This window comes from Haematobia irritans, chromosome 5, assembly GCF_050003625.1.
Source record: "Haematobia irritans isolate KBUSLIRL chromosome 5, ASM5000362v1, whole genome shotgun sequence".
NCBI lineage: Eukaryota > Metazoa > Arthropoda > Insecta > Diptera > Muscidae > Haematobia > Haematobia irritans.
In genome coordinates this window covers 146,122,638-146,134,797 of record NC_134401.1, presented here as the reverse complement: position 1 = coordinate 146,134,797, position 12,160 = coordinate 146,122,638, and the positions used below count along the sequence as shown (strand labels likewise).

Sequence of the window (12,160 nt, the reverse complement as noted above, 5' to 3'; positions counted from 1 at the left end):
TATTTCTATAAAAAAATTGTCGAAAATTTATTTCTGTAAACATTTTTGTCAAAATTTTATTTCTATAGAAAATTTTGTCAAAATTTTATTTCTATAGAAAATTTTGTCAAAATTTTATTTCTATAGAAAATTTTGTCAAAATTTTATTTCTATAGAAATTTTTTTCAAAATTTCATTTCTATAGACAATTTTGTCAAAATTTTATTTCTATAGAAAATTTTGCCAAAATTTTATTTCAATAGAAATTTCTGTCAAAATTTTAGTTTTTAGAAAATTTTGTCAAAATTTTGATTTTTAGAAAAATTTGTCAAAATTTTATTTTATAGAAAATTTTGTCGATATTTTGTTTTTATAGAAAATCTTGTCAAAATTTTGTTTTTATAGAAAATTTTGTCAAAATGTTATTTCTTTAGAAAATTTTATTTCTATAGAAAATTTTATTTCTATAAAAAAATTGTCGAAAATTTATTTCTGCAAACATTTTTGTCAAAATTTTATTTCTATAGAAAATTTTGTCAAAATTTCATTTCTTCAGAAAATTTTGTCAAAATTTATATTTTTAGAAAATTTTGCCAAAATTTTATTTCAATAGATATTTCTGTCAAAATTTTAGTTTTTAGAAAATTTTGCTTTTTAGAAAATTTTGTTAAAATTTTATTTTATAGAAAATTTTGTCAATATTTTGTTTTTATAGAAAATGTCAAAATTATGTTCTTATAGAAAATTTTGTTTTTATAGAAAATGTTGTCAAATTTGATTTCAATAGAAAATTTTGTAAAAATTTTATTTCTATAGACAATTTTGTCAAAATTTTATTTCTATAGAAAATTTTGTCAAAATTTTATTTCTATAAAAAATTATGTCAAAATTTTATTTCTATAAAAAATTATGTCAAAATTTTATTTCTATATAAAATTTTGTCAAAATTTTATTGCTATAGAAAATTTTCTCAAAATTTAATTTTATAGCCACTTTTGCCAAAATTTCTTTTTATAAACAATTTATTTTTATTGAAAATTTTATTAAAATTTTATTTCTATAGAAAATTTTGTCAAAGTTTTATTTGTATAGAAAATTTTCTCAAAATTTGATTTCTATAGAGAATTTTTTCCAAATTTTATTTCTATAGAGAATTTTGTCCAAATTTTTTTTTTCTATAGAAAATTTTGTTCAAAAACTTCAAACTAGATTGAACATACTCAGCAGACTTCCTATTATACGGTTACAGTACTTTATTGACTGTATAACGGGGCTTCCACTACTTTGTTCACAACGTTTGCACTAACTGATGTCTTATTTGACATTTCTAGCGGGTAATCAGTACGTGACTACCAACTACTTTCTCAGCCCTAGTCACAAGACCTGGCTGTCAGCTGAACGCAGAATAAAGAATAAAAATTTTGGCTGCTTTGATTTCCAACATATTTAGTAAAAAATATTTAAATTTTAGGAAAATTCTCCATCAATAAAGCAGTAGCCATGTCTGACGTTAAGGATTTGATGAATATGCCCGATGAGAGCATTGGTAAGTAAATGATGTATACAAAATTCTACAATTTTTCTTATTTCACGGAAGAGTACTAGATAAAAGTATGTATGTATATAAAAAAAATTAATTACGTCCCCATTTCTTATATATTTTAGATATGATTGCTGCAACATCTGTGTTGCAACAACAGGCCGCTGACATCAGGACTAAAACCATCAACTGGGCATCCTACATGCAGTCACAAATGATTTCTCAAGAAGATTATCAATGCATTAGTGCTTTAGATAACTCGAAGGCCTCATATCTTCAGACAAATCCAGCCCAGGCTGTCAAAACATTACTTAACCTTTTATCGCATGTTTCCAAGGATTCAACCATTCAATATATTATGGTTATGATCGATGATTTGTTGCAAGAAGATAGATCACGTGTAGACATCTTCCATGAGTACTCGTCAAAGCGTAAGGAATGTGTTTGGGGACCTTTCCTAAATTTGTTGAATCGTCAAGATGGCTTCATTGTCAATATGTCATCACGTATTTTGGCTAAATTAGCATGCTGGGGTCATGAAATGATGCCAAAATCTGATTTGACTTTCTATTTGCAATTCTTGAGGGATCAACTAACTGTCCAGGTAATTTACAATGTTGCATTTGGTTTTTTGTATTTGAATTAGATTTATAACGAGAATTACCTGAATGTTTCTATTTTCTGTGCGAGTAGTGCATAGTTGAATGCATCAACATTTTAATATAGATAATTGGCCTATGTAGTTTGCGCATATGTGTAAATCCTTTGAGAGGGAGCACAATCTTATAAATCTGTTAATCTCATAACAGTAATTTATAAAAAAGAACAATATTTAAGGTAAAAATATAAGTTTATAGTGTTTAGGCAAATAATATGGAGATATAATATATTTGTCGGTAGTTAATGCAGATAAGCACAACATTAGAATGGTCATCGAATTCGATGGGGAATCTAAAAAGATAGGACAGGAAAAAGGTGTTGCCTTTGAATCCAATTCAAAGGCATTGGTAAAACGTCCCGATATTTGTAATCACTGAGAGTAAGAATTTAATGTCTTTATAACAAAAAACAAAAATACCCTCCGCATCCAATTTTCGAAGGGAAATAGTTCCCAAAATTTATATTTATACATTTTAGAGTCAAGAAAAAGAAAAAACAAAAATTTTTGATTTGCGAATATCGGAACATAGGGGTTTAAAAATTTTAAGACAGAATTAAATAATTTTGATATTGTTGCCAAAAATTCGTATTTCTCAAAGATGTTCTAAGGCAAGTCTCAAAAAATTTTCCCATTAAAAAGTTGATTAAGATTGAAAATGTAGTCAATTAAAAACTTAACTGGTATATTTTTAAATCAAATTAAAAATTAAAGTAAATTATTGTAATTTTTAATTAAAATATTAATTATCCCTATTAAAATTTTAATCAAACAAATATATACGATAAAAAAAACAATAATTGAAAATTCTATACGGAAATAATAATTTTTATACTATTCATTAGCGGTTTATTAAATTTTGACTTAAATCCAACTATAACAATTAAAAATTTTGTAAGTGTAACATGTTGATCACATATTCCTTGAAATTTGAATTGAAAAAATATTTTTTTCTAAGTTCAGAATTTTTTTTTTTTGAGACTTGAAAAAGGAAAACTTTTTAGTAATTTTTAATTGTGCCTTTGTTTAACTTCATACAAAATAAGAAAAGCGCACACTGGAAGAAATCAATCAATTTTTTAAACTCTTTTTTTTTAATAAATATTTTTTATTTCTAATTAATTCTGTGATTGATAGTATAATTTTCTTGATTGACGAAAATTTACTTAAAATTTAATTGTATCAATTAATTTGGTTATTGAAACAAAAAAAAAATTCTGTGTAGTTTAAAGTCTTGTGTTATTGAGGAAAAAAAGCAAAAAACTAACTTTTTCGCTATCTAAAACATTCTTCCGTAGAATATATAGTAAATACCACAAGCTAGATAGTATGTCACTGACACAATTACGCTGGTCTATAGGTGGGGCTCGAACATGAAGAACTGGAAAACACCTGTGGCTTTCCATGGTAAAATGACTGATGGTTAGGTTAGGTTATGGAGGATGACACGAATCCGAACTAGCGTATTTGTGTGCACTTAGACCATAGTTGGTCCATTGTGGTTTCTCAAACTCCTTTCCATCTTCCTCTTCGTGTCTGTTTCGCTCCGGCCACAATGAGTCCATTCTATGATAATGTGTCCTTTGGATGCGCCTAGGTCCTTCACCCCGATGCCTTGATGAAGGCGATAATACTCCTCAGTCTGCATTCTCGCAAGTCGGTCATAGTCTGAAAGAAATAAGAGCCCAGTATCTTGTTTCTTCTGAAAGATAGAGCTGGACACTGGGACAGGAAGTGGAGGTTAGGTTAAAGTGGCAGCCCGATTAAGATTCAGGCTCACTTAGATTATGTACTTTTAGTTAATGTGGTATCCATTGTGATACCACATTAACTTTAATCGGTTCAGATTTAGATATAGCTCCCATATATATCTTTCGTCCGATTTGAACTTATATGGCCTCAAAATCCAGGGTTTTGCCGTGATTTGCTTCAAATTTCGCACAAGGAGTACGTTTGGTAGTATCGGCAATTGTGCCAAATTTGATTGAAATCGGTTCAGATTTAGATATGGCTCCAATATATATCTTCCGTCCGATTTGCACTCATATGACCAGGGGGCCAAAGTTATACTGCCATTTACGTGAAATTTCGCATAGATAGCAGAATTATTATTCTAACTATACATGTCAAATTTAGTCAAAATCGGTTCAGATTATATATAGCTCCCATATATACGTACACCAGAGTTGGGGAAATATGGTAGACTGTTACACATTTTAGACCCATTTTCAATGGAAGTGTCCTCCAATTAACTAGATAGCGTTAGCCGATTTAAATTTTAATTCTAGAGATTTTGTAGAAGTAAAAAAATTGTCTCCTTTATGTTATATAGCTTCCAGAAAATGTGAAGTAGTTGAGATGGTAACACAAATTTTGGCCTACATAGGGGTGAAGGGTATAATATAGTCGGCACCGTCCGACTTTAGACTTTACTTACTTGTTATAATCAGATCATGGCCTCATGGCTTAATGCCTATATGCAAAACAATTTATTGACAGTTTATCGAATGAATTTATATGGCAAAAGTAGGCTGAAAGTTTTTTTTACTTTTTTTGCATATGAGGGTAATAATATAAAATCAGTAAAATACATTATTTTCCTGTTTTGCTAGCACTGTTTCCAAAGCTTTAGATCAGAATACGTCCTAGATTTTTTTTTGCATATAGAAAACTAAAAATGTACTGCTAAGTATTGCATGTATGCTATGCAAAGCTTCATTCATATAAAATAAGCTTCTACTTGAACAAAAGCCTATATATTTCGTTTAAAAAAAATTAAATAAAAATTAACTTTGATTTTAGCAACCTTTTATTGCAATATTCTTTTGAAAAAAAAAAACAATCAAAATTAGCATTCAGCTATTAGCATATTTTGATTTTGCAATGCATACAGAAAAAGTTAAATATCGGTATCGTTATTAAAACAAAACAAACTACATATTTTCTTTTTCCATTGAACAACGAAACACCTATCAACACCACTACAACCACTACTACTCAAACCAACCCTTCTCCCCCATTCACCTTTATAAAATTTGTCAAAAAAAAAACCAATTGTAAACATAAAGTGCAAGAAGTACATCAATGAGATGGCTGCCTTGTCAAAACGTGTTCAAACAATAATAATACACTCACATGGACATGGACGGGGACATCATCATCCCCATCTTGATTTGTCACAGTTCATGAGTTATCGGGAACAGTCTGCATCGGCGGGCAAAACGGTAGATAGCTTAAGGCAATTGTTTAGCTTAAAACAAAACAAAAAAACATCAACTGTTTAATAGATCTATTACAAGGACAATAGCTAATCGTATTATGTGTTAGCAATTAAACTGCGATTAAGTTAGTCGTTTTTAAAAAAATCTTTACATTACTAATCATGAATACTAATTTTAGCATGGCCAACATTTCAGTATGATATCCAAATTATCTTTTGTCATTACATTTAAAATGGGAAGTTCACGGGTTTGAATGATAAAATGTAAACTCCCTCTTAAACGAGACCAGAGTGGAGTTCATGTCTCATATCATATCGCTGATCATATCCATAAAATGTCGTGGAAAATTCCAATCCTATTGACACTACATATACAAAACAAAAGCTGCTCTTATAACAGGGCTTTGTTTTTAAACCCAATTCCAAAATTTTATTTTCTAAGGGCTTGCTCATGGTTGATTTAAATAAATAACAATATCCTTATATATTATTTTATTATATTTTGGCAATTGTTTTTGTTTCCTGTTTCTTTTGTATAACCCATTAATCCATTTTATTTTGTTTTTTCAAGAATGTAGTCATATTGTCCATAAATTAATAAAAAAAATATTTCTATCTTTATTTAGGCCAATGAATACATTCAATCTGTAGCCCGTTGCTTGCAAATGATGTTGCGTATTGATGAGTATCGTTTTGCTTTTGTCAGCGTAGATGGCATCAGTACTCTTGTACGTATTTTGTCATCTCGTGTCAACTTCCAGGTAAGTAATTAAAAAAAAAAACTAAAATGTAATTTATCAATATAAGAAAAATTATCGGTATTTTAGGTCCAATACCAGTTGGTGTTCTGTTTGTGGGTTTTGACTTTCAATCCTTTGTTGGCTACAAAAATGAATAAATTCACTGTTATTCCAATTTTGGCTGATATTCTAAACGATTGTGCCAAGGAAAAGGTATACACGAAATTTTTGTCCCATTTTCTTTCAGTTTCTTAATGATTTATTTGCATAAATTTCAGGTTACTCGTATCATTTTGGGTGTATTCCGTAATTTGATTGAGAAACCAACAGATACCCAAGTAGCCAAGGAACATTGCATTGCCATGGTGCAATGCAAAGTTTTGAAACAACTTTCCATTTTGGAACAACGTCGTTTCGATGATGAAGATATTTCTGCCGATGTTGAATTCTTAACCGAAAAATTACAGAATTCTGTTCAAGATTTATCCTCTTTCGATGAATATGCTACTGAATTGCGTAGCGCCCGTTTGGAATGGTCTCCTGTTCACAAATCTGCTAAATTCTGGCGTGAAAATGCCCAACGTTTGAATGAAAAGAACTATGAATTGTTGCGTATTTTGGTTCACCTTTTGGAAACCTCAAAGGATCCCATTATATTGTCCGTTGCTTGTTATGATATTGGAGAATATGTGCGTCATTATCCTAGAGGAAAACAGTGAGTTACCAATCATTTAATAATGGCATTTAAGTTTTATGAATGTATTCTTCTCCTTGTCTTTAGTGTTTTGGAACAATTGGGTGGCAAACAAATAGTCATGCAATTGTTGGGTCATGAAGATCCTAATGTACGCTATGAGGCATTGTTGGCTGTACAGAAATTAATGGTTCACAATTGGTATGTTGCATATTGTTGCTAGACAATTTAAAATCCATTACTCAAACCTCTAAATATTTTTGCAGGGAATATTTGGGCAAACAACTTGAAAAGGACAATGAAAATCAAAAACAAGGAACTGCCGTTAGTGGCAAGGCTTAAGTATTAACCATCACATTACTTTAAATTCACTAATAATATTATAATAATAAAACCGTTCGTCTAATACTATTAAATAATAAGTAAAACATTTATGGATTATTCACAAAACATATGTAAGCAATAGTGTGTTATATTGATGTGACTACTTAGACATCTTTTATTTGATTAAGAAACGTGTTTGCTGGCCACTATTCTGATTAAAACTGTAATTGAAAAGAGAACTGTTCAAAATCATTCCAAATTCCCTTTATTTTTTGTTTGTTATATTACTATTATTATTAATATTGTGTTGATGTCTTATAGTCAAATTTATGTATTGTTTCATTTTGTTTGTAAATAAGAAATAGAACAATAATAAAAAGCTTGTTGGAAATAAACAAAAATCGTTTTGAATTTAAAAAAAGCAAAAGCACGGCATTAAGCTCAACATCTAAATATAATCTACCAGCATTTGAGAAAATTTTACTAAAAAAACTACAAAACGAAAACAATAATTTATTTCTAGAAAATTTTGCAAAATTTTATTTCTATAGAAAATTTTGTCAAAATTTTATTTCTATGGAAAATTTTTTCAAAATTTTATTTCTATCGGAAATTTTGTTAATATTTAATGTCTATAGAAAATTTTGTCAAAATTTTATTTATATAGAAAATTTTGTCAAAATTTTATTTCTAGAGAAAATGTTGTCAAAATTTTATTTCTATCGAAAATTTTGTCAAAATTGTATTTTTATAGGAAATTTTGTCCAATTTTTTTATATAAAAAATTTTGTCAAAAATTTATTTCTATAGAAAATTTTGTCAAAAATGTATTTCTATAAAACATTTTTGTCAAAAACTTATTTCTATAGAAAATTTTTCATTTGTTTCTATAGAAAATTTTGCCACAATTTTTTTTTCTATAGAAAATTTTGCCAAAATTTTATTTCTATAGAAAATTTTGCCAAAATTTTATTTCTATAGAAAATTTTGCCAAAATTTTATTTCTATAGAAAATTTTGTCAAAATTTGATTTCTATAGAAAGATTTGCCAAAAATTTATTTCTATAGAAAAGTTTGCCAAAATTTTATTTCTATGGAAAATTTTGCCAAAATTTTATTTCTATAGAAAAATTTGCCAAAATTTTATTTCTATAGAAAATGTTGTCAAAATTTTATTTCTACAGAAAGATTTGCAAAAAATTTATTTCTATAGAAAAATTTGCCAAAATTTAATTTCTATAGAAAATTTTGCCAAAATTTTTTTCCATGAAAAATGTTGTCAAAATGTTATTTCTATAGGAAATATTGTCAAAATTTTATTTCTATAGAAAATTTTGCCACATTTTTTTTCTATGGAAAATGTTGTCAAAATTTTATTTACATAGGAAATTTTGTCAAAATTTTATTGTATAGAAAATTTTGCCAAAATTTTATTTTATAGAAAATTTTTCCAAAGTTTTATTTCAACATTTGATTTCTATAGAAAATGTTGTTATTTCTATCGGAAATTTTGTCAAAATTTCATTCTATAGAAAATGTTGTCAAAATTTATTTCTATAGAAAATTTTGTCAAAATTTTATTTCTATAGAAAATTTTTTCAAAATTTTATTTCTATAGAAAATTTTATTTCTATCGGAAATTTTGCCAAAATTTTATTTCTATAGAAAATTTAGTCAAAATTTTATTTCTATCGGAAATTTTGTCAAAATTTTATTTCTATAAAAAATTTTGTCAAAATTTATTTCTATATAAAATTTTGTCAAAATTTCTATAGAAAATTTTGTCAAAATTTCATTTCTATTGAAAATTTTGTCAAAATTTTATTTCTATCGGAAATTTCGTCAAAATTTTATTTCTATAGACAATTTTGTCAAAAATTTATTTCTCTAAAACAATTTTGTAAAAAATTTATTTCTGTAGAAAATTTTGCCAAAATTTTATTTCGTTATTGTTGTTTTTGATCTCAGCTTAAAGCCATGCATTGACTAAACTACAAGTGTAGCTTAACCAACAGAGGAAAAGTATGCTTGTCAAATTTATTTGGGCAAAGCCCTATAGACTGCAAGATGGTTGGATGTACAGCATCAGCATCCTCTACTTGCAGCAAAACTATCAACCAATTATCAGAATAAATTCGGGTAATTCACTCATCCCAAAGTGAAATACACTTGAACCTTCCGAAAAAGGGTTTAATAGTCGGCTACTGCCTAAACAAATTTGCAAGCATATCTCTTTTCCTTTGCCAAACTCAAATCATCGATTTGTATTTAGTTGGCCAACAATAATGGTTGAAGAGAAGCCAACAATAACAAACAAAACGAATTTTATTTCTATAAAAAATTTTGTCAAAATTTAATTCTATAGAAAATTTTGTCAAAATTTTATTTCTATCGGAAATTTTACCAAAATTTTATTTCTATAGAAAATTTTGCCAAAATTTTATTTCTCTAAAAAATTTTGTCAAAATCTTATTTCTATAGGAAATTTTGTCAAATTTTTATTTCTGCAGGAAATTTTGCCAAAATTTTATTTCTATAGAAAATTTTGCCAAAATTTTTTTCCATGAAAAATGTTGTCAAAATGTTATTTCTATAGGAAATATTGTCAAAATTTTATTGTATAGAAAATTTTGCCAAAATTTTGTTTTATAGACAATTTTTCCAAAGTTTTATTTTATAGAAAATTTTTCCAAAGTTTTATTTCAACATTTGATTTGTATAGAAAATGTTGTTATTTCTATCGGAAATTTTGTCAAAATTTTATTTCTATAGAAAATTTTGTCAAAAATGTATTTCTCTAAAAAAATTTTGTAAAAAATTTATTTCTGTAGAAAATTTTGTCAAAAATTTATTTCTCTAAAAAAATTTTGGAAAAAATTTTTTTCTGCAGGAAATTTTGTCAAAATTTTATTTCTATAGAAAATTTTGAAAATTTTATTTCTATCGGAAATTTTGTCAAATTTTAATTTCTATAGAAAATTTTGTCAAAATTTTATTTCTATCGGAATTTTTGTCAAAATTTTATTTCTATAAAAAATTTTGTCAAAAATTTATTTCTCTAAAAAAAATTTGTAAGAAATTTGTTTCTGTAGAAAATTTTGTCAAAATTTTATTTCTATAGAAAATTTTGTCAAAATTTATTTCTATATAAAATTTTGTCAAAATTTTTATAGAAAATTTTGTCAAAATTTCATTTCTATAGAAAATTTTGTCAAAATTTTATTTCTATATTTTCAAAATTTTACTTCTATAGGAAATTTTGTCAAAATTTTATTTCTATAGAAAATTTTGTCAAAAACTTATTTCTCTAAAAAAAATTGTAAAAAATTTATTTCTGTAGAAAATTTTGTCAAAATTTTATTTCTATCGGAAATTTTGTCAAAATTTTATTTTTATAGGAAATTTTGTCAAAAATTTATTTCTATAGAAAATTTTGTCAAAATTTTATTTCTCTAAAAAATTTTGTCAAAATCTTATTTCTATAGGAAATTTTGTCAAATTTTTATTTCTGCAGGAAATTTTGCCAAAATTTTATTTCTATAGAAAATTTTGTCAAAAATTTATTTCTCTAAAAAAATTCGTAAAAAATTTATTTCTGTAGAAATTTTTTTCAAAATTTTATTTGTATAGAAAATTTTGTCAAAATTTATTTCTGTAGGAAATTTTGTCAAAATTTTATTTCTATAGAAAATTTTGTCAAAATTTATTTCTGTAGAAAATTTTGCAAAAATTTTATTTCTATAGAAAATTTTTCCACAATTTTATTTCCATAGAAAATTTTGCAAAAATTTTATTTCTATAGAAAATTTTGCCAAAATTTTATTTCTATAGAATTTTTTGCCAAAATTTTATTTCTATTGATTAAAATAAATTTCTGGAAAAATGTTTGGCAAAATTGTATTTCTTTAGAAAATTTATGAAGTACCTCCTCGGAATGTTTTGCAAAATCTAGCAAAACATTAAGAATTCTACCAATCTATCAAATAAGCAACCATTAGAGAAGTGCTTATATTCAACACGCTTTAGTTGAGAAATTGTTAACAAAATCGAGTTCTCCACAAAAGCCAGACATTACCCTTAACAATACAATTCAAACATTAGCAACAACTTTTCAAATTGAAGTTTATGTTAAATTTTTAAAAATATTAGGAAATGTGTTGAATGTAAGAACTTTCCAAGGCTAGTTGAATTTATATTGAAGATGAAAATTAAGAAGTTGGCGCTTATGTATTGAGAAATAGAGATTGAAATAATACGTTGATTTTTATGGTTGAAGGTATTATTTGTTGAGAACGTGTTTTTCTCAATTTAAATTCGTGGTGCAATGGTTAGCATGCCCGCCTTGCATACACAAGGTCGTGGGTTCGATTCCTGCTTCGACCGAACACCAAAAAGTTTTTCAGGACTCGGCTAAAAAAAGGGAGGTCCCTTGTCATTGAGCTTAGTGATAAGAGAGAAGTTCACCAATGTGGTATCACAATGGACTGAATAGTCTAAGTGAGCCTTATACATCGGGCTGCCACCTAACCTAACCTAACCTAATCCTTTTAAAATCTTAGAAATCGTGTTGAATATAAGACGCCTATTAATATCTTATCCCAACAAAGATATTAATAGGTAACGCCATATCAATTTGATAGTGAATCCCATCCTCAACATTAAATCAAGTGGCCTTGCAATTTGCTTGCTTTCAACAAATTTTCCAATAGGTTTGAAGCATTAAAATGAGATTTAGTTTGAAAATTTGTTGCTAATATGTTGAGAAATGGTTGCTAACGTGTTGAACTCTACTGTTGAGGGCAATGTTGCGATTTTCTGAACAATTTCTCAAATTGAATTCCTAATTCTTTGAAAAAATGTTTGAAAGCGTATTGAATATAAGCATTTCTCCAATACTTGTGTTTATTGGATTAGAACATACCGCTATACGCAAACATTTGTATTCAATTTGAATTAATTTGATATTATCCCAATAAACACAGGATGAGCGTTTTTCAAATGCAAC

General features: G+C 26.8%; 1 protein-coding gene across 1 annotated transcript; it reads left to right on the top strand.

The window, feature by feature from the left end:
- The first annotated feature begins 1,342 nt into the window (after window positions 1–1,342).
- On the top strand, window positions 1,343–7,556 carry VhaSFD (V-type proton ATPase subunit VhaSFD). The gene is made up of 7 exons (XM_075309296.1): window positions 1,343–1,525; window positions 1,645–2,123; window positions 6,024–6,158; window positions 6,225–6,350; window positions 6,416–6,852; window positions 6,919–7,032; window positions 7,098–7,556. Exons 1-7 carry the CDS (start codon window positions 1,480–1,482, stop codon window positions 7,171–7,173), a joined length of 1,413 nt encoding a protein of 470 aa, XP_075165411.1. The 5' UTR covers window positions 1,343–1,479; the 3' UTR covers window positions 7,174–7,556.
- Window positions 7,557–12,160: the final 4,604 nt, after the last annotated feature.